This window comes from Trichosurus vulpecula, chromosome 5 (assembly GCF_011100635.1).
Source record: "Trichosurus vulpecula isolate mTriVul1 chromosome 5, mTriVul1.pri, whole genome shotgun sequence".
Lineage (NCBI taxonomy): Eukaryota > Metazoa > Chordata > Mammalia > Diprotodontia > Phalangeridae > Trichosurus > Trichosurus vulpecula.
In genome coordinates, this window is record NC_050577.1 from 168,123,406 (window position 1) to 168,147,334 (window position 23,929).

Genomic DNA, 23,929 nt, shown 5'->3' on the forward strand with positions numbered 1-23,929 from the left:
CCTAGAAACCTCATCTTGCCAAGATCAATTAGCTTTGGTCCTCACCCCTCATCAGTACCCTCTGCCCCTCTGACTAGAGGGCAGAGCAACAGCTCCAAAACCTTCATCTAAGGAGGGGGCACAGGACAGCCATGTCAACATTTTCCCCCGTTCATTTGCCATCTGGTTGCACTCCTTTGACTTCTCCACTATGTCTCCATGTCCATGTGCTTTCTCCCCACACCATTTTCAACTTCCTTTTCTATTTTGTTTTGCTCCATTAAACTCTAAACTCCTTGAGGGCACGGCCTATCTTTTTCACATTTTATACTCTCAGCACAGTGCCTGGCACATAGTAGGTGATTTATTTTTTTTTATTTTAAATTTATTTATTTAACATATTTAGTTTTCAGCATTGATTTTCACAAGAGTTTGAATTACAAATTTTCTCCCCATTTCTACCCTCCCCACCACTCCAAGATGCCGTATATTCTGGTTGCCCTGTTCCCCAGTCAGCCCTCCCTTCGGTCATCCCACTCCCTTCCCATCCCCTTTTCCCTTCCTTTCTTGTAGGGCAAGATAAACTTCTACGCCCCATTGCCTATGTATCTTATTTTCTAGTTGCATGCAAAAACTTTTTTTTTTGTTTTTGAACATCTGTTTTTGAAACTTTGAGTTCCAAATTCTCTCCCCTCTTCCCTCCTCACCCTAAGTCAAGCAATTCAACATAGGCCACATGTGTATCAATATGTATAACCCTTCCACAATACTCATGTTGTGTAACACTAACTATATTTTGTTCCTTCCCAACCCATCCCCCTTTATTGAATTTTCTCCCTTGACCCTGTCCCCTTTCCAAAGTGTTTGTTTTTGATTACCTCCTCCCCCCATCTGCCCTCCCCTCCATCATCCCCCCCTTTTTTTTAATCTTCTTCCCTCTTCTTTCCTGTGGGGTAAGATACCCAATTGAGTATGTATGGTATTCCCTCCTCAGGCCGAATTTGATGAGAGCAAGATTCACTCATTCCCCCCTCACCTGCCCTCTTCCCTCCTCCCACAGAACTGCTTCCTCTTGCCACCTTTATGAGAGATAATCCACCCCATTCTATCTCTCCCTATCTCCTTCTCTCAATATATTCCTCTCTCATGCCTTAATTTGATTTTATTTCTTTTAGATATCTTCCCTTCATCTTCAACTCACCCTGTGTCCTCTCTCTCTCTCTCTATCTCTCTCTCTCTCTCTCTCTCTCTCTCTCTCTATATATATATATATATATATATACACATACATATATACATACATACACATTCACTTATATATATATACATAAACATATATATATATGCATATTCCCTTCAGCTACCCTAATACTGAGGTCTCATGAATCATACACGTCATCTTTCCATGTAGAAATGTAAACAAAACAGTTCAACTTTAGGAAGTCCCTTGCAATTTCTTTTTCTTGTTCTTTTTCTTATTTACCTTTTCAAGCTTCTCTTGATTCTTGTGTTTGAAAGTCAAATTTTCTATTCAGCTCTGGTCTTTTCACTGAGAAAGCTTGAAAGTCCTCTATTTTATTGAAAATCCATATTTTGCCTTGGAGCATGATACTCAGTTTTGCTGGGTAGGTGATTCTAGGTTTTAATCCCAGCTCCATTGACCTCCGGAATATCATATTCCAAGCCCTTCGATCTCTTAATGTAGAAGCTGCCAGATCTTGGGTTATTCTGATTGGGTTTCCACAATACTCAAATTGTTTCTTTCTGGCTGCTTGCAGTATTTTCTCCTTGATCTGGGAGCTCTGGAATTTGGCGACAATATTCCTAGGAGATTTCTTTTTGGGATCTATTTGAGGAGGTGATCGATGGATTCTTTCAATTTCTATTTTGCCCTGTGGCTCTAGAATATCAGGGCAGTTCTCCTTGATAATTTCTTGAAAGATGATATCTAGACTCTTTTTTTGATCATGGCTTTCAGGTAGTCCAATAATTTTTAAATTATCTCTCCTGGATCTATTTTCCAGGTCAGTGGTTTTTCCAATGAGATATTTCACATTGTCTTCCATCTTTTCATTCCTTTGGTTCTGTTTTATAATATCTTGATTTCTCATCAAGTCACTAGCTTCCACTTGTTCCAATCTAATTTTTAAGGTAGTATTTTCTTCAGTGGTCTTTTGGACCTCCTTTTCCATTTGTCTAATTCTGCCTTTCAAGGCATTCTTCTCCTCCTTGGCTTTTTGGAGCTCTTTTGCCATTTGAGTTAGTCTATTTTTTAAGGTGTTGTTTTCTTCAGTGTATTTTTCAGTATTTTTTTGGGTCTCCTTTTGCAAGTCATTGACTTATTTTTCATGGTTTTCTCACATCCTTCTCATTTCTTGTCCCAATTTTTCCTCTACTTCTCTAACTTGCTTTTCCAAATCCTTTTTGAGGTCTTCCATGGCCTAAGACCAGTTCATGTTTTTCTTGGAGGCTTTTGGTGTAGGCTCTTGCACTTTGTTGACTTCTTTAGGCTGTGTGTTTTGGTCTTCTTTGTCAGCAAAGAAAGAATGCAAAGTCTGAGACTGAATATGGGTGCATTTTCGCTGCCTAGCCATATTCCCAACCAACTAACTTGACCCTTGAGTTTTTCAGTGGGGTATGACTGCTTGTAGACTAAAGAGTTCTATGTTCCACGTTCGGGGGGGATGTGCCAGCTCTTCCACACCAGCACTCCTCCTTCCCCAAGAACCCCCAACCCAGACTGGACTTAGATCTTCAGCAGCCTGTGCACTCCTGCTCTGATCCGCCACTTAATTCCTCCCACCAGGTGGGCCTGGGGCCAGAAGCAATTGCAGCTGTAGCTGCCCCACCTCCACTGCCCCGGGGGCGGTGGCCAAATGGTGAACTCCTTCCACTCCCGCAGCTTTTCCCACTAACCTTCTCCACTGTCTTTGGTGTTTGTGGGTTGAGAAGTCTTGTAACTGCTGCAGCTCACTGATTCAGGGCGCTAGGGCCCGCTCCACCCGGCTCCTGGTCTGGTTGGTCCGCACCGCTCATGCTGGGCTCTGCTCTGCTCCACTCCCAGCTCCCAGCTCCGTGTGGGATAGACCTCACCCAGAGACCATCCAGGCTGTCCTGGGCTGGAGCCCTGCTTCCTTCTGCTCTTTTGTGGGTTCTGCAGGTCTAGAATTGGTTCAGAGCCATTTTTTATAGGTTTTTGGAGGGACTCGGCGGGGAGCTCATGTTAGTCCCTGCTTTCCAGCTGCCATCTTGGCTCCGCCCCCATGGTATTCCATAGTAGGTGATTTATAAACATTTATTAACTGACTAATATGGATATGATAGGGAATAAGGCCGACCAACTCACGATGAACCACCATACCACAGGTTCAACCTTTCTTAGAAGATGGAATTTATGAAGCTCTGAAAGACAGTGGAGTTTTATATAAGCTGAATGGCAGGAGCTGGTATTTACATAGGCTATACGAGATTTGGAATACCATTTCCTACTGATTATCTTGTCATGTCCAGATCCAATTGGATGTCCCCTAAAGTTAGATTTGGCAGGTATCATCACCAGAAAAACAACTAGTCTAGAAAGCTAAGTGTCAGGAAAACGATAAATGAATTCTGAATGGTTTTGGAACTCAAGGTCCTGTGATTATGACAGTCTTCTTCTAAGGAGAACCAGTGACATGACAGGAGAGATGGAAAGTGGGATAAATCTCTTCTGACAATTGTTCTACAGAGTCATAAATATATATGGCCCTGGTAAATGAGTTTTGCATATAAAGCCAACCAGAACTAATGCCCCTAGAACTAGCTCACTGGTACAACTGTAAGGTCAATATGTTTGGTAATATCTATTTCAAATGAGCTAAATATATGCCTATATTTCTAGTATCAGAAGGAAGGTCTGGCAAAGAGCCATGCCTAGATGAAACATATTCTTATTCCCAGCAATGCTTCCACAGTAGTGTAGTGACCAGAATGTGACCCTCTACAGGACACGCAAAACATCTGGATTATGCAAAACCAGCCAAGCAACTACTATTAAGAGCTAACAAACTCACAATATTCTCCCTGTGCAGACCTAAAATTTGGTCTCAAATGGGTTGCTGAACATGAAAATGTTGATATCCTTCAATCACTTCAACTGCCTATTTCCTTCTAATTGTGAACCTAAACTGTAAAATTTCCCGGAGGGCCAAGAATCCATCAACCCTAGAACCTGAAATGCCCAAAGGTAGGGAAGTTCAAATTTAAGGGCCAGGATAAGATGCATTATTAAGAGGAATTTCTCAGACAACAGCCTTAACTACCCATGATTAGTGAGAGGGTGAGGAGAGCGAGGTGAGTGAGGTGGTCCATGAAATTTATGTCTGAGGCTAGTTTATCACATGGACCAAAATCAACTGGGGGGAAGGGGCACAGGAAAAAACTGGCTGGGATTTGGGCAAGGAATATATTCTATTAATCTCCTCTTGCTCATGGATATAGGTAAGCTAGTCTTCTGGTGACTCTGTCCTCTGAAGGAACAAAGAGGCAAAAATTTCAAAAACTTCACACTACTCTTCGGTTATACTTAAGGACTATACAATTGGGTTCGGTTGGGCTGGGCTAGGCTTAGGGTGCTCCAGACTTCATTGGCCCCTTGGGTATGAATTACAGGATGACAGATTTAGAGCTGGAAGGGACATTAAAGGTCATCTAGTATGACTTCCTCATTTTACAGATGAGGACACTGAGGCACATAAAGGTTACGTGACTTGCCTAGGATCAAACAGCTTGAGGCTGTTTGAGGCAGGACTCAAACTTAGTTCTTCCTAACTCTGAGTATAGCACCTAGCTCCTTGCCATGAGACCTCTGTCTAGAATATTTTGCTACTGACTGTAGGCACTGAGTAGTGCTGCAAGGAACACAGTAGACTGGCTGGGAGTAAGACTTTATAAGGATTCACTTCCAGATGAATGTTGGTAAGTTCATGGCTATCTTTACCCAGTTTCTCTCATCTATAAAAAGTCTGGCAAAAATCTTCTAAAAATCATTCAACCAGGGTAAGTATATTAGGAAGTAAATCTTGGATCAAGTTTCTTATCTCTTGATTTTTCCTAAGCCATTTAATTTTGTGGCTGATTGTTTCAAATTTCCTTCAGTTCCTGGAGGAACCCCTCCATATTAGTGAACGAGACGCTATTCCTTGTGAGGTAGGACCCATTAGACAGCCTGTCTCATCATACACGACACCAAAATGCCTGTTTAGATGTGGAAAACTGCTAGGGGCAAAGATCCACAAAAGCACTTCTATTTGTATAAAAAACCCTGGGAGGTCCTCCCTTGGCCCAATGTACTGATCTAGGATATCTGCCCTAGAGCTTAGAGATTGTGGCCAACTGCATCTTCTGAAGCTATTTGTTAATTTCCTGGAAAGCCTTAAAGCTTTCTCATGGTGGCAAGTGTCTTTCTGTTTGCCTCATTTGTTCCTAGGGTGCAATGCTCTAGGCATACAGTCGCCTAATCTTCCACTAGAGAGACACCATCTTGGCAAAATATTATGTGTTTGTTTTCAACAGTATTAAAGAAGGAACTTGGGACAAGCTAATCATTACTGGCTGATTAACAGGGCAAGTAGAGTCAACAAGCCTGAATGAAAGGATTATGTCCAGAGAACAATGAGACACAAAAAAAGTCCACAGATTAAAAGCCAACAAACCAGAAAGGTAAAAGTAATAACAAAAATTACTAACATCTGATATTGATTCAGGTTTACAATATTTATACCTTCCTACCAAAATTTCCAAATGCAGTGCTCTTTCTACTCTACCACATCAACTCTCAAATCAGAGAGATTAGGAAGAGGAATATATATGGTCAGCATCTAGGCACATTAATGCATTGTTGGTGGAACTATGAATTGGTCCAGCCATTCTGTTAAGCAATTTGGAACCATGCTACAAAGTTACCAAACTGTACACACCTTTTTAACTCAGCTATACCACTATTAGGTTTTATACTCCAAAGAAACCAAAGACAGACTGAAGGGATCTATATGCACAAAAATATCTATAGCAGTTACTTTCATAGTAGCCCAGAGCTGAAAACTAAGGGAGTGCCTACCTAGTGAGGAAAAGCTAAACAAACTGTAGTATATGACTGTACCAGAATATTACTGTGCTAGAAAAAAATGATGTTACACTTATAATGCTACACCAATTCCATACCAAATTATGAAAGGTATATTTTATAGAATTTGATACAATAATAACAAAATTTATTTTGAAAAAGAAAAGAGCTAAAATAATACTTTTAGACCTCAAACTATATTATAAAGTAGTATTCATCAAAATCATGTGGTACTGTTTAAAAAACAAGAGGTAAGTCAATGGAACAGACTAGAAATTAGAGAATCAGAAACAATGTCACTCAATAGCCCAGTGTTCGATAACTCAGAAAACATAAATTACTTAGAAAAGAACTCCCTGTTTGATAAAAACTACTGGGAGAACTGGAAAGCATTCCAGCAGAAACGAGGCTAAGATCAATATCTTATGTCATATTCCACAATATATTCAATTATACTATAAAAAAATTAGAAAAGAAGTATTCTCACAGCTACAGATGGGAGATCTTAATCAAACAAGAGATAGGGACGATTATAAAAGATAACAGATAACTTTGACTACACAAAACTAAAAAGTTTCTGCAAGAACAAAATCAATGTACCTAAGAGGGAAGTAGTGGAATGGGAAAAGTCTTTGTATCAAATTTCTCTGATGAGGGTTTGGTATCCAAGATATAGAAAGAATTAACAAATACATATATAAGTCCAAAAGCCATTCCCCAATGATAAGAATACGAACAAAAAGTTCTCACAAGACTGGCAAACAATAAACAACCACAAGAAAGAAATCACTAATAAGAAAAATCAAAACCACCCTGAGATTTCACCTCACATACTGCAAACTGACAAAGATTACAAAATATGGGAATATTCAATGTTGGAGGGTTATCGGAAGACAAGTATACTATTAGTACCTCACTGATGTAGCAGTGAATCAATACAATCATTCCTGAAAGCAATTTGGATTTATGCAAATAAAATGGTTAAAATACCCATATCCTCTGACCAAGAGGTTATATTACTAGGTTTCTACCCCAAAGAGGACACTGAAAAGGAGAAAGTTCCCCTATAAACTAGGATATTTATAACAGCACTTTTTGTTATAGCAAAGAATTGGAAACAAAGTTAGACACATCAACTAGGGAATGGCTAAACAAAATGTGATATATGCATGTAATGGATTACCATGCTGTGAGAAATGATGGATGTGATAACTAGCTAGAGGGAAAGAGCTACCCAAACCGACGCAGAGAGAAGCAAGCAGAGCCAAGAAGACAACAACGTAAATGGAAAGAAAAACCCTGCCCCCCAAAAAACTGTGACTGTCACAGAATTATAAAGAATAAGCATGACTTAGAAGCAGATGTGAGAAGATGATTCCATCCTGCCCCTTTGCTGAGGTGAGAGGTTCACAAATATCATACATTAAACACATCTTCAGACATTTTTGATTTATTAATTAGTTAGGCTGATCTTGTTCCTCTCCCTTTGTCTTAGAAAAAATATGATCTGTTATATGGAGTATCTCTCTGGGAGGGATATCAGAGATTACTATGGTGATGTAAAATACAAAATAAACCAATAAAAACTTACTTAAAAAAGACGACAAAATGGATAGTTACAGAAGAAACTGGGAAGACTTTTATGAACTGATGCAGAATGAAGTGAGTAGAGCTAAGCACATAATGACAACAACATTGTAGAGAAAAACAACTTTGAAAGACTTTAGAAATCTGTTCGATGAAATGATAAATCACAAAGAGAAACAAGCCCTTGGAAAAAAAAATTTTAAGATTCCAATTTAGGAATTTTTATGCTGCTGAAAAGCTGGTATTACAAGTGACTAGGAATTCAAAAACAGCTTAGTTAAAACCTTTTCAAATAGTAGGAAAGCAATGTACATTGTAACAAAAGAACAATAAAATAGTTCTTATGCTGATATTTCTCCTAGGACCTTGCACATACTAGGTGCTCAATAAATATCTGATGAAAAAATAAAATATTGCTAGGCTTCTGAAACTTCGAAAATTAATTCTTGGAAAATTGGCTTACCGTAAGTGTTGTTGTATTCTCATCATCTGACCACTGAATAGAAAAAGAAAGAATAAAAGAAACTAATCTGAATAAAGTATTTGGCTTTCAAAATACAAGGCTGCTACCTCAAAATTATACCTGCAACTGAAACAGCTTGTTCCTAGACACATCATCCAAAATATTTTTAGTTGAAATTCCTCTTTTCACTTCAAGTACTGATTTTAAAGCATAGATAATACAGTAAAAATCTATATTTCTATAGCAATTCACATCTATTATTTCATTTATCAAAAAGTTATGAACTATCAATATAATTCCAGAAATCACCCATATTACAGAAAACTACTGCTATTATTTTGTACTAACCTGAACTTCTTCTCCCTCGTTGTCACTGTCTGGTTGAGAATGTGTTGGTGGATCTTCCCTAGGAGATTAAACACATACATTGAACGACAACAACAAAAAGGCTTTTGTTCATGCCTACTGAAGAGGTGGCTGGCCTTGAGCTGAAGAATGCTCAGTTCGCCCAAAGTGGTGAATTTTTCCTTGGATGGAGTTATGGCTGGAAAGCAGCACCAAGATGACTGGGACAGAGTATATTGAGAACTGAATAGAATGTGGAGGAATAGTTCCTGTCCTAGAATGATTTTATTGACTTTGTATCTATTTTGTACTTTCTTGTATGTGCATGACTTCTTCCAACAAAATGTAAGCTCCTTGAAGGCAAAGGCTGCTTTGGTTTTATGATCTTTGTTTCCCCAGAATTTATCACAGCATCTAGCACACACAAAGCACTTCACAAATATTTGTTAGATAAACTGAATGACATGATGCTACTCTAAAGAAACACTTTTTAAATATGTTTGTGTTATAGCTAGCAAAGTAAAGAATTAATATTATTAGCAATCAAATCAAAAGATATCTACTGAATATCAACTACATGCAGGGCATTATGCTAGGCATTGAGAAGGATCCAAAAACACAATCTTTGCTATAAAGGCCTTTCCTCATTGCTCTACTCCCTTTCACTACCAAAGTTCTATATTCACAATTATCTACTTAATCCTTACTTCCTTGCAATTTGGATTCCATTCTTATCACTCTATTGAAATTCCTCATTCAAAAGGTCTCCAATAACCTCCAAATTCTCTTTTTGCATGTTGTCCCTTTAATAGTCTCCATTCTCTGGGGGTTCTAAGACACCACGCTCTCCTAGTTCCCCTCATACCATGACTTCTTTGTATTCTTCCTTCACTCTTCTTCCTCCTCCAGCTTCTTTACAGGGGTGCTTTCCAAGACTTTATCCTTGAGCTATATAAGCTGTGAGCTCCTCCACCTAGCACTTATTAGACTCTCCTCCCCTGTACTCCTACTCCACCCAGGACTCCAGACATTAGAGTCTTTTTCTATAATAAAGGTTTAAACTTAATTACACTACCCTCAAAGAAGACAGAGGATCAGAATATGCAAAGCTAGCTTTGTAGAGATGCAGTCCCAAAACTATCTTCCCCTCCACTGTAGGGCCACCCTAGACATCAGGATATAATAGTGGGACTGGGCTAAAAAGACAGCTCTGTGGGGGATGAGGTCAGAACAAAAGAGGTATTTTGGACATGAAGTAGCCCAATCAACATGGTTTGGTCACCAACTGGGATGACATGGAGAAGATCTTGCACCCAACTCTCTACAATAAGCACTGTGAGGTCCCTGGAAAACACTCTATGATGTTCACAGTACCTGCTACCCCTCCCTGCCAAACCCAAAAGCTAACGGAAAAAAGTTGGCACAGATCATGCTCAAGACCTTCAACATCCCAGCCGTATATCTTGCTATATACACTGTGCTATCCCCTTATGTCTCTGGTCATACCAATGGTATTGTGATGCCCTACACTGTACCCATTTGCAAGAATTACGCCCTTCCTCAAGCCACCCTCCATCTGGATCCGGCTGACCATGAACTAATGGAATACCTCATGAAAATGCTAACCATGAGAGGCTACAGTGTCACTACAACAGTTGAGAGGGAAACTATGTGCACATCAAATGGTTACACCACACTACTCTAGACTCTGAGCAAAAGATGGTCATTGCTACATCTAGCCCTTTTCTGGAAAAGAGCTATCCGCACCATGATAGTCAAATTATCAACAGTGGCAAGGACAGGTTCAGGTGGCCAGATCCTCTTTTCCAAACATCTTTCTTAGGTTTGGAATCCTCTGGTATCTATGAAATTGTTTTCAACTCAGTGATGAAGTGTGACGTTGACAAGGTTAAATATCTGCATGTATTCTGTCTGGATTTAAGCTCTGTTCTGGCCTCCTTCTCTGTGTTGCCAGTAGATGTGGATCAACAAGGAGATGTGAATCAAAAGTAGGATGAATCTGCACCCTAAACCGTCTACCACAGATGCTTTTAAATGGACTTTTTTTTTTCAAAGAGGAGGATATCATAAACAGGGATAGGTGAGGGAAAGAGGGAGGGGAAGGAATAGAGGAGAGAAGAAATGGCACGGATTTGGCTGTTTTGCACTTGACTCAGGATTTTAAAACTTGAACAGTGAAGGTGATAAGCAGTCTGAATATGTTGGAGGCAGACATCCCCAAAGCTCTAGAGTGCATCTTCAGCACCTTGACTATACATTTATTTTTGTTTTTTAATAGTCATTCCAAATATTGTATAATGAATTGTCACAAGGAGAGCCTTGCCCCAGGAAGGCTTCTCTGCTCTATAAAAGAAGCTAATTACATAAATCCCAATAAGGGAAAGCGAGGGAGAAAGGTAATAATATTGCACACGTTAAATTATGTAATCCTAACCAAAAAAAAAAAAAGCTTTTTGACTCTTCCCCCTTAATGCTTTTTTCTTCCTTTTTTTTCTTTTAATTTACTAGAGCCATAATGATGTCCTTTCCTTTCCCTTCTTACCCCTACGATGTAGAGGTGAATGAAGCCTTTCTACAGCCTCCCTGGAAGTTCAATGAAATTGATGCCAATATTTGCGGGAGAGAAAGAACTTTGTAACACTGACTTAAGAGCAGTTGAAATGAAAGTGCACATGTTAAAGAAAAAATAAGGGCCTCCTCCCTCTAGTCTCTATGCCCTCTCCTTCGATGATCCATTCCCAGTGGACATGCTGTCACCACACTGCAACAACTTCCCAAATCTTAATCATTTTTACCCCTTGTCTTCTCTCACAAGCTTCTGACTGCCTATAAGAAAATTTCACCTAAATGCCCCACTCTCATCTCAAGCTCAACATGTTGAAAACTAAAATAATCTTTTCCACTAAACTTTGTTCTTCTTTCTGACTTCCCTGTCTCTGCCACCAGAGACTGGATTCTGAAGGATGGAATCTAGAAAGGAAAAAAGGTGGGAAAAACAAGATGAACAAAGTAAGCAAGAAAGTACAAACTATGTTTGAACGAATGAAATGGAGGATTTGCCTAAGTGAGCAATAGTAGATTAAAGCTGAAAAAATTAATTTGGGTTGTGAAAGACTATGGAAGACTAGGCAAAGAAGCTTAGACGAATGTATAAATAATAAAAGCTATACCCTATCTACACTAAAAGAAAATAATTTAATTAAATGATTCACTATAGATTTTAATAGCAGGTTAATGAGAGAACTGTAACTAAGTAGAAATAATGATTAAAGGTTTTACCTTCTAAAAATGCTCCTATTTTTCCACTCTTCTTGAATTTCTCTTACAAACAAGCAAAAGTAAGTAATATGGGCCACTATGGGAATTTGTTTTGCTTCACTATGCATATTTGTTACAAAAAGTTGTTTGTTTTTTTTAGTGGGAGGTGGGAAGTACAAAAAAGAAATACTTTAACAAAAAGAAATATTGTGGAAAAAAGTAAGGGATATGCATTCACAGTTATTTTATATTTGTGATGGCTACCCTCAAAACTCTCCCTCTGAATTTCACAAACCCATTCACTGTAAGACCATTAGTGCATGAATGAATGAATGAATGAATAAGCATTTATAAGAAGCACAATTACTATGTGCTAAACACTGGGGGAGCACATAGAAAATTGGGGTAGTCCCAGTTCTTAAGGAACTAGCATTCTAATTAAATTAGTAGAGACAATGAATATAAGAAAGTTTGGCCTCAAGGCAAATGGGAAAGCCTGGTGGACCTTAAGGTGTGTTCAGAAAAGCAGATGGCAAGGCTCAATGGCAAAACCTATGGGTCTGCAGGGCATATCAACAGAGCAGATGGTAAAGCCTGGTAGATCTTACGGAGCAAGAGCAAGGCAGGTGGTAAAGCCCAGTGGTCCCCTATCTTACTGAAAGGTGACGTCCTGCTCCTGTAAGTGGTATGAACAGCTATGCCACTGATCCATAACACTGATCTAGAAGAGGAATAGTAGGCCTAAGGTAGGTCTCTGGCTGATCTTCGTGGGAGTGAGGATAAGGATTAGCATGCAGCAGATTCAGCACCTAATAAGAACTGAGGGCCAGGGTAACCTTGGGGGCAATGGGGTTAGGGTGGGAAAGGGGAAGGGCTCTCCACAGTCAGCTCCTACTGGGTCCATTGGGATATGGGCAGCTGGTAGGCTGGTCAGACTGGAACAGGGGGAAGGGAGAGTCAAAAGAGAAAAAGAAAAATGGAAACTAATATCCCTAATGAATGTAGAAGCAAAGTTTTAAATAAAATACTAGTAAAGAGGTTAAAACAACACATTACAAAAATTGTACACTACAGCTTTGTACACTATAGCTTTACATCAGGTTTAATATTAGGAAAACTACAGATTTAATCAACCATATTAATAACAAAAACAATAAAAATCATAATTATATCAATAGATATGGAAATATCTTTTGACAAAATACAATACCCATTTCTATTAAAAACACTAGAAAACACAGGGATAAATGGATCTTTAATGACAAGTACTATATTTCTCAAAACAAGAACTACCATTATATGTAATGGAAATAAGTTTGAATCCTTTCCAATAAAATTAAACAAGAATGCCCTTTGTCACCATTTCTGTCTGACATATTACTAGAAATCCTGGGTATGGTAATAAAACAAGAGAAAGAAACTGAGGTAATAAACATGTGTAAACAAGAAATACTAAAAGATCTTTACACAATAAATTTAAAAATCAGGACAATAACTTTGGCAAACTTGCAGGATATAAAATAAATTCACACAAATCATTAGCATTTCTATATAAAACTAATAATACCCAGCAAGAAGAGAAAGAATAGAAAGACATTTTACATTTCCATCTAAAATTACTACAGAATGTATAAAATACTTAACAGTCTACCTTCCAAAATACGAACAAGAACTATGCAAATATAATTTCAAACCACTGTTTAAAGAAATAAGACAGATTGGATTCCATGCTCTCTTGGGGGGAGGAGGGTGCGGGGGGGCAAGAAAATCTGGAACTCAAAATTATATGGAACTGAGCGTTATAAGCTAAAAATAAAAAATCTTAACTAAAAAAAAGGAATACATTTAAGTTATTTTATCAATATTAATTTTTCATAGGTAAGATGAGTCAATATAATAAAAATGAAAATGCTAACTAAATTAATTTTCTCATTCAATGCCATACCAAAGTACCAAAGGATTACTCTAAAGAACTATTAAAAAAATTAAGGAAATTTATATGGAGGCAAAAAAGGTCAAGAATCTCAAGGGAAACAATAAAAAACAGTTGCAACAAAGGACAGCAAGGGGAGCCTAGCAGTATCAGGTCACAGACTATACATAAAGCAGTAATTATCAACACAGTTTGGTACTGGTTGAAAAATAGTGAAATCACGTGTGGGTGGATCAGGTTGGGTGCCGAATATATAGGAGAAAATTTATTTAGTGCCCTAATATTTAACAAATACAAAGAAACCAACACAAGGACTTACTAGTTAAAAACTAAACAGCATTATGGAAGAAATTAGATTTAGTCAGACCAAACAAAATGGTGGATCAGTGGAATAGGTTAGGCACATAAGACGCAGTAGTCAACAACTATAGCAATCTACTCTTTGATAAACCCAAAGAGTCCAGCTTTTGGGTTAAGAATTCACTATCTCACAAAAACTGCTGGGAAAACTGGAAAATAGTATGGCAGAAACTGGGCATAGACCAATATCTTACACCATATACCAAAATAAAGTCAAAATGGGTTCATGATGTAGGAATAAAGACTGATACTATAAGCAGTTTGGGAGAGCAAGGAATAGTTTATCTGTCAGATCTATGCAGAAGGGAAGAATTCATGACCAAACAAGAGATAGAAAACGTTACAAAATGCAAAATGGATAATTTTAATTATGTTAAATTGAAAAGTTTTTGTACAAACAGAGCCAATGCAGCAAAGATTAGGAGGGAAGCAGAAAATTAGGAAAGAATCTTTACAATCAGTGCCTCTGATAAAGGCCTCATATCTAAAATATATAGGGAACTGAATCAAATTTATAGGAATAGAAGTCATTCCCCAACTGAGAAATGGTGAAAGGATATGAACAGGCAGTTTTCAGAGGAAGAAATTAAAGATAGCTATAGAAATATGAAAAAAAATGCCCTAAATCACTATTGATTAGAGAAATGCAAATCAAAATAACTCTTAGGTACCATATCTCTCCTGAAAGATGGGCTAACATGACAAAACAGGAAAATGATAAATGCTGGAGAGGATGTGGGAAAATTGAAAAATTGTTACATTGTTGGTAGAGTTGTGAACTGATCCAGCCATTCTGGAGAACAATTTGGAACCATGCCCAAAGGGCTATAAAAATGTGCGTATCCTTTGACCCAGCAATACCACTTCTAGGGTTGTATCCCAAAGAGATCACACAAGTGAGAAATAGACCAGTATCTACTAAAATATTTATAGCAGCTCTTTTTGTGGTGGCAAAGAATTGGAAATCAAGGGAAAGCCTATCAATTGGTGAATGGCTGAACAAACTGTGGTATATGAATGTAATGGAATACTATTGTGCAGTAAGAAATGAGGAACAGACAGACTTCATTACAACTTGGAAAGACTTATATGAACTGATGCTGAGTGAGGGGAGCAGAACCAGGAGATCGTTATACATGATTACAGACACATGGTACCTGTAAGGACTAACTTTGATAAACTTGACTCCTCTCATCAATACAGGTTCAAAGACAGCCCCAAAAGCCTCATGATGGAAAAAGCTGTGCACATGCAGAGAAAGAATTACGGAGTCTGAATGCAGATTAAGGCATTGCTCTCTTTTTTTTAACTTCTTTTTTGGTTTCGTTCCTCCTTTCTCATGATTCATTCCATTGGTTAAAATTCTTCTTTACAACTGGACTACTAACAATAAGATCAATGTGAAGGTATATGTAGAACCTACACTGGATTACATGCCATCTTCGGGGGAGGGAAGAGGGAGGGAGAGAAAATTTGGAACCCAAAAATTTGTGGAATTGAATGTTGTAAACTAAAAATAAAAAATAAATTTATAAAAAAAAAAGAAAGAAAGAAAGAAAGAAAGAAAGAGTGGGGAAATGGGGGAAAGGAAAATCTTGACTCCCAGAGTAGCAGCTCCTGCTGGGCCCACAGGTCTACCTTTGGAATGTAGGTGCTAACAGGCTGAGGCAGGGGAAGGGAATGACCTGGCTCTCTTAAGAGCATGTATCTGCTGTACCCAGAAGCTACCCAAGGATAGTAGGAACCTTAATTAAATACAATCCTTTAGCTGCCCTCTACTTATTTGTACCTAAAACTCTATATTCCTAGTAACAAGGATTTTATTTTTCACATACAGTAACTGAAATTTTTAACAGATGCAGTTTCTGCACTCTTCACATACCATCTGCTCTACCAATGTCCTAGAGGCCACCAGGCTTTACTATGCTCCCTCCCTCTTGCTTTACCCTCCACACACATCCATGGGCCTCCATCTGACCTTCCCCTAAGGTACCCTAAGAACTCCCAGACCTTGCCAGGTACCCTGTAACAGGATCTAACACCTCCTACATGTGTTGTCTCCCCCAGTTAGAATGGAAGATCCTTGAGAGCAAGGACTTTTCTATTTATATTCTTGATCCTTAACATAATGATTGGCACATAATCAGAATTTAATAAATGCTTTTTTTACATCATTTATTAGATAAATAATAACATAAAAGCATAAATAAATCCTCAATTTTAATGATTTTATTTGCCCTTTTAACTTAGTACTGATTGATGAACAGAGTATAACTGTATGCCAAAACTTTATCTCCTTATAAAAGATTATCTTAATGATTAGATAAATATTACTGAAACGAGTAAAATATTTTGGAGAACTATAGGATTTGAAGGAAAAGTCAATTACCCCTAGGAAACTGACATAACGGGCATTCTGGAGAGCTTACTTAGTAAAAATCAACAATAAAATTATGAAACTACCATTCAATTGATTAACTTCTGGAACACCTCATTTGTGAAGCATTACCACTAATTCAAAGTTTGTATGATCCAAATTAATAAAGGTGTCCCAGAAGAGAATGTGAAAAAAAAACTGTATTTTAACATTTACCATACTAACATTTTTAGTATAAGCGACTTTTTTGTGTAAAAAAATTCTAAAATAATTTCTTACCTTAATTTTCTGTCTCTTTCTTTTAAAAGAAATCTAATATAAAATTAGTACCTTTTCCAAGGACTTTAGAAATTAAGGCTTCTTTCAATATGCCTTCAACTTTGGCATATCATTTTTTTATGTTCATTTTATTTATTGAGTCATTTTGTTTCCTAGCTTACAGCACATACTGTGCTTGAGAATAATAAAATTAAACTCTTAAAAAGAAACCCTATAAATTAGAATTACTTGTCACCCTAAAACTTCACCCTACCTCCTAGAGTTAATGAGGTTTTGCTATAATCATTTTCAAGTTGTCAAGAGTTTGAAGATATTAGACAGAAATACAACTAAGATGTATATTCCCTTCCATTCATCAAATATGTGGGGGAAACCAATTCTATTTGAAATAATTAACTTTGATATATTTCTGAGATATTAGAAACGTTAGCATCTTTATCAAAATCAATTAATTCTCCACCTCTCATCCTGCTTCTGTATGCCATATATCACAAAGGACAAAGTATGAAATGAGAGTAACATTTTCCCTTCACTCAAACCAGAAGGATGCTACAACACAGTGGCAATACGATCTAAGGTCACCCAGCCTGAAAGGGTTTCAACAAATTCAGGTTGGTAAGGTACTAATAACCTCATTTTATAGAGAAACTGAACCAAGGTCACACAACTAATAATTAAGAAAGTAAAGGGGATAAATATACTGTTCAATATAATAAAAGCTTATTAATGAAAGCTGCTGCCTAAGAGTTGATGAGAGGAAGAATAGAATAGAGGAGAAGAAGCAACAGCTGTTAGGAGGAGAGGAGACAACCAACAGTGACAGACAGCAGTGAGAGAATAGTAATGAAGCAAGGTTAAGTTAAATCTTGAAGTAGAAGATGTCAAGATTTAGTTCTTTCTAAGATTTTAAGATAATTTAAAAAGGCATGTTCAGCTATACTTTACCTTCCTGAGACCACCAGAGTTCCATCATCAAGTAAATAATCCTTCACATTCTGAGGCAGTGGAAGAATGACACTTTAAAAAAAAAAAGGGGAGGGGGGAAGGCATCATTTAGAAAGACAAAGTATAATAAGCACTAGGTAAACAACACAAACCTCGTTATTTGGAGGACTATCTATCCCCCTCACTTTTAATGAAGCAAAAGATATTAAAGATACATATGAGAGCATTTTAAATATCTAACATGAGAAGTTTGAAAATAAACATTTCTTGCCTCAACTAAATTGGATTCTTCTAATTACCACAACTGCCTAAAGCAGAAAAAAACAAAATTATGAAAGCAGTAATCCAGAAATATCAATACACATGGACATAATATTCGTGTGACTAAGAAATTGCAAAGTACAACAGATATGATATTTGATACATAGCAGAAACAGCACAAGAGTGACCAATATATGACAATCTTATCAAAGGGTGTGATGCCATTAACAAATAAAACAAGATAATGTGAAACACTTTCTATGTAAATCCTAAAATACTACATAAATGTCAGTAATTCAGTGAGTAGAGCACTGACCCTGGAGTCAGGAGGACCTGAGTTCAAATTTGGCCTCAGACACTTGACACACTTACTAGCTGTGTGACCTTGGGCAAGTCACTTAACCCCAATTGCCCTGCCTCTCCCCCTGCAAAAAAAAAATAAAAAACAAATGTCACTAATTATTATGCTGAATGAATGAAATGAAAAAATTCATTACCTAGTGGATAGTCTACTAATAATGAGTCCTGAGCTACTCAAAAAGTCCTAGGAAGAATGAATACAACAAAGTGTAAAGAACAACAAAACAAATAACAAAACAACTGCAACTCAGCACTGAAATTATGACCACCAAATCTGGCTCCCTGCAAATTAATGTATACAAGCCTTTTTCTTTTCTTAATCCTGAGCCATATTTTCTAAGCTATTTTCACTGTCCTGTCCCATGCACACTTTTATATAGAAGCCACTGAGTCCTAAAATATAATGTTGATTTATTTGGAAGGTCTTGAGTTGATCGCAAAACTAGATTCTCACTTGATCCTTCTATCTACAGTCCCATATCTCTTCTGCCCTTTGCGGCTAAACTTGAAAAGGCCTTCTACATGACAAGTGCCCCCACTTTCTCTCCTGTTATTCTCTTTGCAATCCAGCTTCCAAGCCCATCATTCCAACAAAACTGCTCTCCCCAAAGTTACCAATGATCTCTTGATTGTGAAATCCAATGGCCTTTTCTCTGTCCTCATTCTCCTCGACCTCTCTGCAGCCTCGCCACTGTCAGTCACCCTCTTCTCCTTGATACTATCTTTTCTCTAAGTTTTCAGGACATCATTCTCTCCTGGTTCTCCTCCTACCTATCTGACTGCTCTTTCTCCGTCTTCTGTGCTGGAACCTCACCCAGATCACACCCTCTAGTCATCAGTGTCCCTCAGGGTTCTGTACTGTACTCTTCTCTTCTCCCTTTATACTACTGCTCTTGGTGATCTCATTAGCTACACTGACTTTAATTTTAGTTACCCTCTCTGAGGATTCTCATGTCTACCTATCCTGCCCTAACCTCTCTGCTGACCTCCAATCTCATATCTCCTATTGCCTTTTAGACTCTCAAACTAAATGTTCAATAGACATCCTAAACTAAATATATCCAAAACAGAATCATTCTTTCTTTGCAAACCCTCCTCTACCCCCTTACCTTCCTTATTATGTAGAGGCAACATCCTCCTAGACTCAAAACCTAGGTGTCATCCTGGCCTCCTCACTATCCCAAACTCCAAGCCCCCTCCCTCCAATAGCTAATCTGTTACCAAGGCCTGTCACTTTCATCTTTTGCAACATCTCTTGAATACACCTCCTTTTCTCCTAACAATGTCAACACTCTGGTGCAGACCCTCATCACCTCATGCCTAGATTAGTGCTGGTGGATACCATCAGCCTAACTCAAGTCTCTCCCCATGCAAATGCATCCTCCATTAAGCTACCAGAGTGATAATCCTAAAACAGAGGCCCAACCATATCACCCACTTACTCAAAAAATTCCTGTGGTTCCCTTTCATATCCAGGATCAAATACAAAATCCTGTTTAACACTCAAAGCCCATTATAACCAAACAATCCTCCCTTTCCTCAACCTTTCCAATCTTCTTACACCTTACTCCCACCACTGACAGAGGCCTCCCAGCTGCTCTACAAATAAAATATTCCCATCTCTCAGCTTTAGGCATTTTCTCTTGCTGTCCCCCACACTTGGAATGTTCTCCCTCCTCATCTTTGTCTACTAAGTTCCCTGGCTCCCCCTAAGTTCCAACTAAAATCTCATCTTCTACAGGAAGCCTTTCTCAATCTCTCTGAATTCCAGTGCCTTCTCTCTTTTAATCATTTTATTTAATTATTCTGTATATAACTTGTCTGTGTCTAATCGGTTTGCTTGTTGTGACCACCATTAGATTGTGAACTCCTTCAGGGCAGAGACTTATCTTTTACCTCTTTTTTCTTGGCACAGAGCTTGGCATATAATAGGTACTTAATAAATATTTACTGACTGACTGACTAGGCTGGAGTTCAGAAGACATCAACAATGTGTCACCAGGACCTTCCCCAAAATCTTACTAGCGTGGTACAATCTGTCCAAGTCTGCATTCCATTAGTCTAACAATAAGGCATCAGATGCCCGTCAAAGAACATCTGAATAAGTTAAGGCATATGAATGTGATGGAATACTATTCTGCTGTAAGAAATGATTAAGGGCTATTCCAATTCTAAAAAGCTAATGATGAAACATGCTATCCACGTCCAGATGGAAAGTCTGATGGACTCACAGTACATATTAAAGCATATTTTCTTTTCTTATTTTTCTTTCTTTCGACATGGTTAATGCCAGAATTTGTTTTGCATGATTATATATAAGGGGTTTTGTTTTTTCTTGCCTTCTCAACAGGAAGGGGCAGAGAGCATAAAAAGAATTCAGAACTGAAAACAAAATAAAATTGATTTTTTTTTAAATGAGACATTCAAGAAGGACTTTTGTGAAGTCCTTTTATCACTATTTATCTTATCTGGTAAGATTTGACCAAACATTCTATCTTACTGAGATATTTTTGGGACCTGAGTCTGTCATTCAGTGTCAGCTATCCCACCTGGCTTTGTATCATCTTCAAATTTGATAAGAAAGTCATCTATACCTTTAGTCAAGTTGCAGATAAAAACATTAAATGGTATAGGGTCAAGCACAAATATCTGGTACACTCCACAAAAGTTTTTCCAAGATGATATCAAACCATTAATGATTACAATGACTTAGCCTATTCAACCAGTCCAATACCCATCCATCCCACATTACTGGGGGCCACAAGAACATAAAAGACTATAATATGCTTCACAGAAATCTAGGTCATCTACCTTCCCCTCATCTACCATTCTAGTCACCCCATTGGTGAAAGAAAAGGTTACTTATTTAGAGCCATACCAATCAAAGTACCCCAAAATTGTTATAGAGCTAGAAAAAATAATAACAAAATTCATCTGGAAGAAAAAAAGGTAAAAAAATACCAAGTGAATTAATGAAAAAGTGTGAAGGAAGGTGGCCTAGCTGTACCAAATCTCCAGCCATATTATAAACTGGCAATCATAAAATTATCTGGTATTGGCTAAGAAATAGAGTGGTGGGTCAGTGGAATAGATCAGGTATACAATATACAGTAATAAATGACCATAGTGTTTGATAAACCCAAAGTTCCAAGCTTTGAGGAGAACTCATTATTTGACAAAAACTGCTGGGAAAACTGGAAAACAATATAGCAGAAACTAGATATAGAGCAACATCTTACATCGTATGCCAAGGTAAGGTCAAAATGGGTACATGATTTAGACACAAAGGGTGATACCATAAGCAAATTAGGGGAGTATGGAATAGTTTATCTGTCAGATCTAGGGATAAGGAAAGAACTGGGGACCAAACAAGAAATAAAGAGCATTGCAAGATGTAAAATGGATAATTTTTATTATATTAAATTAAAAAGGGTTTGTACAAACAAAACCAATGCAACCAAGATCAGAAGGAAAGTAGAAAGGTGGGAAACAATTTTTACAGCAAGTATCTCTGATAAAGGCCTTGTTTCTCAAATATGTAGAGAACAGAATAAAATTTATAAGAATACCAGTCATTCCCCAATTGATAAATGGTTAAAGGATATGAACAGGTAGTTTTCAGACAAAGAAATCAAAGCTATCTATAGTCATGTGAAAAAATGCTCTAAATCACTATGGACTACAGAAATGCACATTAAAACTCTGAGGTATCACCTCACACCTATCAGACTGCTTAATATAACAGAAAAGGAAAATGAGGAGGGGATGTGGGAAAATTAGGACACTAATACACTGTTGGTGTAGTTGTGAACTGATCCAACCATTTTGGAAATCAATTTGAAACTATGCCCAAAAGGCTATAAAATTGTGCATGCCCCTTGATCCAGCAATACCACCTCTAGGTCTGTATTCCAAAGAGATTTTTTAAAAAGGGAGAAAGACCTATTTGTACAAAAATATTTATAGCAGCTCTTTTAGTGGTGGCCAAGAATTGGAAATTGAGGGGATGGATGCCCATCAAGTGCTGAATAGCAGCACAAGTTGTGGTATATGATTGTGATAGAATACTACTGTGCTATAAGAAATGATAAACAGGATGCTTTCAGGAAAACCTGGAAAGACTTACATGAACTAATTCAAAGTGAAATAACTAGAATCAGAAGAATGGTACACACAGTAACAGCAATACTGTACTGTGATCAATTGTGAATGACTTAGATATTTTCAGCAATACAATGATCCCAGACAATTCCACAGGACTCATGATGAAAATGCTATCCACCTCCAGAGGAAGAACTGATAGACTATGAATGCAGACTGAAACATACTATTTTTTATTTTTTGTGGGGTTTTTTTTGGTGTTTTCTTTTACAACATGACTAATATGGAAATGTGTTTTGCATGACTGCACATGTATAACCTATATTAAATTGCTTACCATCTCGAGGAGGGTGGAGAGGAAGGAGGGAGAGAATTTGGAGCTCAAATTTTAAAAAACAAATGTTAAAAATTGTTTTTACATTTAAGTAGAGGAAAAATAAAGTATCATTCAGGAAAAAAGGATAAACCTGTTCTCGTCGAAGATCTTTGTGAACAATTATTCCTTTTCTAGACATTCACTTAACCATGAAGTTATTTGACCTACAATTTGAAGGCTCCACACTGCTTCCTTTTTTGAAAATTGGTATACACACATACCGTTTTCCAGCCCTGTGGTAGGGCTCTATCTCTTTTGCTAACTCATCCTCCATGTCCTTCTCTCTTAGTGTAGGTATCCTTCAAAGCTCTTTTCTATTCACAAATTGTTTTGAGACTTACCTACCAAGCTGAGGAATTTATAATTTATCCTAGACGCAGCAAGAAGCTTCTTGATCAAGAGTGACACACTTAAGACTGCTTAGAAACCATATCTCACTTCAAGGTTCAGCTCAAGTGCCATCTCCTTCAAGAGGCTTTCCCTTTTAAGATTCCCCCAGTTGTTAATCTCCCCTCCATGGCTGTATATTTATTTTGTGTGTATTCTATATTCACTTATCTATGAATGTGTATACCAATTGAATGTAAGCTCCTTGTGTTAAGACACTGTCATTTGTTATTTCTATCTCCAGCACTCTGCACAGCAGCTGACATGGAGCAGGAACTTTGTAATAAATGTTTGTATATAGTAATGGGGATTCCTTTTCAAAAACAGGCTAGTCTCTTCCAAATCTAGAATTCTGTAAATCTGTGATTCAAGAGAGATCAGACAAGTGGAAGAACAAGCAGGAAAGCCACAGTGCACAATCTGGCAAAGGTTTCTTGCTTGCTTTGGAAGATGGAAAAACCATTACTCTTCTACTTTTCACTACCCACCCCCATTATTCATTCACAGCTTACTGTCTATTTTATCCGCTGTTTTGACATAGGTTATCTTATTGGATCCCTGCGAGGTAGGCAGGCCAGGTATTACTATCTCAGATCAAAAAACCTAAATTTAACTTTCTTTGGGTCACACAGCCAAGTAAAGGCCAAACCTGGTATCCTGACTTCCAGTCCAAGAGAAAGATGTACAAGTGATGCCAGGCACGAGGCCTAAACAATGCAGGTCGAGGGGAGGGGAAGGGGCTGTTGCACCTTATAAGGTCACATCACTTTACAGCTGACAAAACGCTTTTCAAG

The 23,929-nt window shown here is 37.7% G+C and overlaps 1 protein-coding gene across 1 annotated transcript in view; it reads right to left on the minus strand.

Annotated features, from left to right (window-relative positions):
• CDC123 (cell division cycle 123) overlaps positions 1-23,929 on the minus strand; it is a 98,113-nt gene that overhangs the window by 73,491 nt on the left and 693 nt on the right. Inside the window, exons 2-4 of the mRNA XM_036762104.1 lie at positions 17,651-17,722; positions 8,481-8,538; positions 8,133-8,165 (exon numbers count right to left, since the gene is read on the minus strand). Coding sequence (XP_036617999.1) covers positions 8,133-8,165; positions 8,481-8,538; positions 17,651-17,722 — 163 coding nt within the window. The remainder of the gene's footprint in view (positions 1-8,132; positions 8,166-8,480; positions 8,539-17,650; positions 17,723-23,929) is intronic.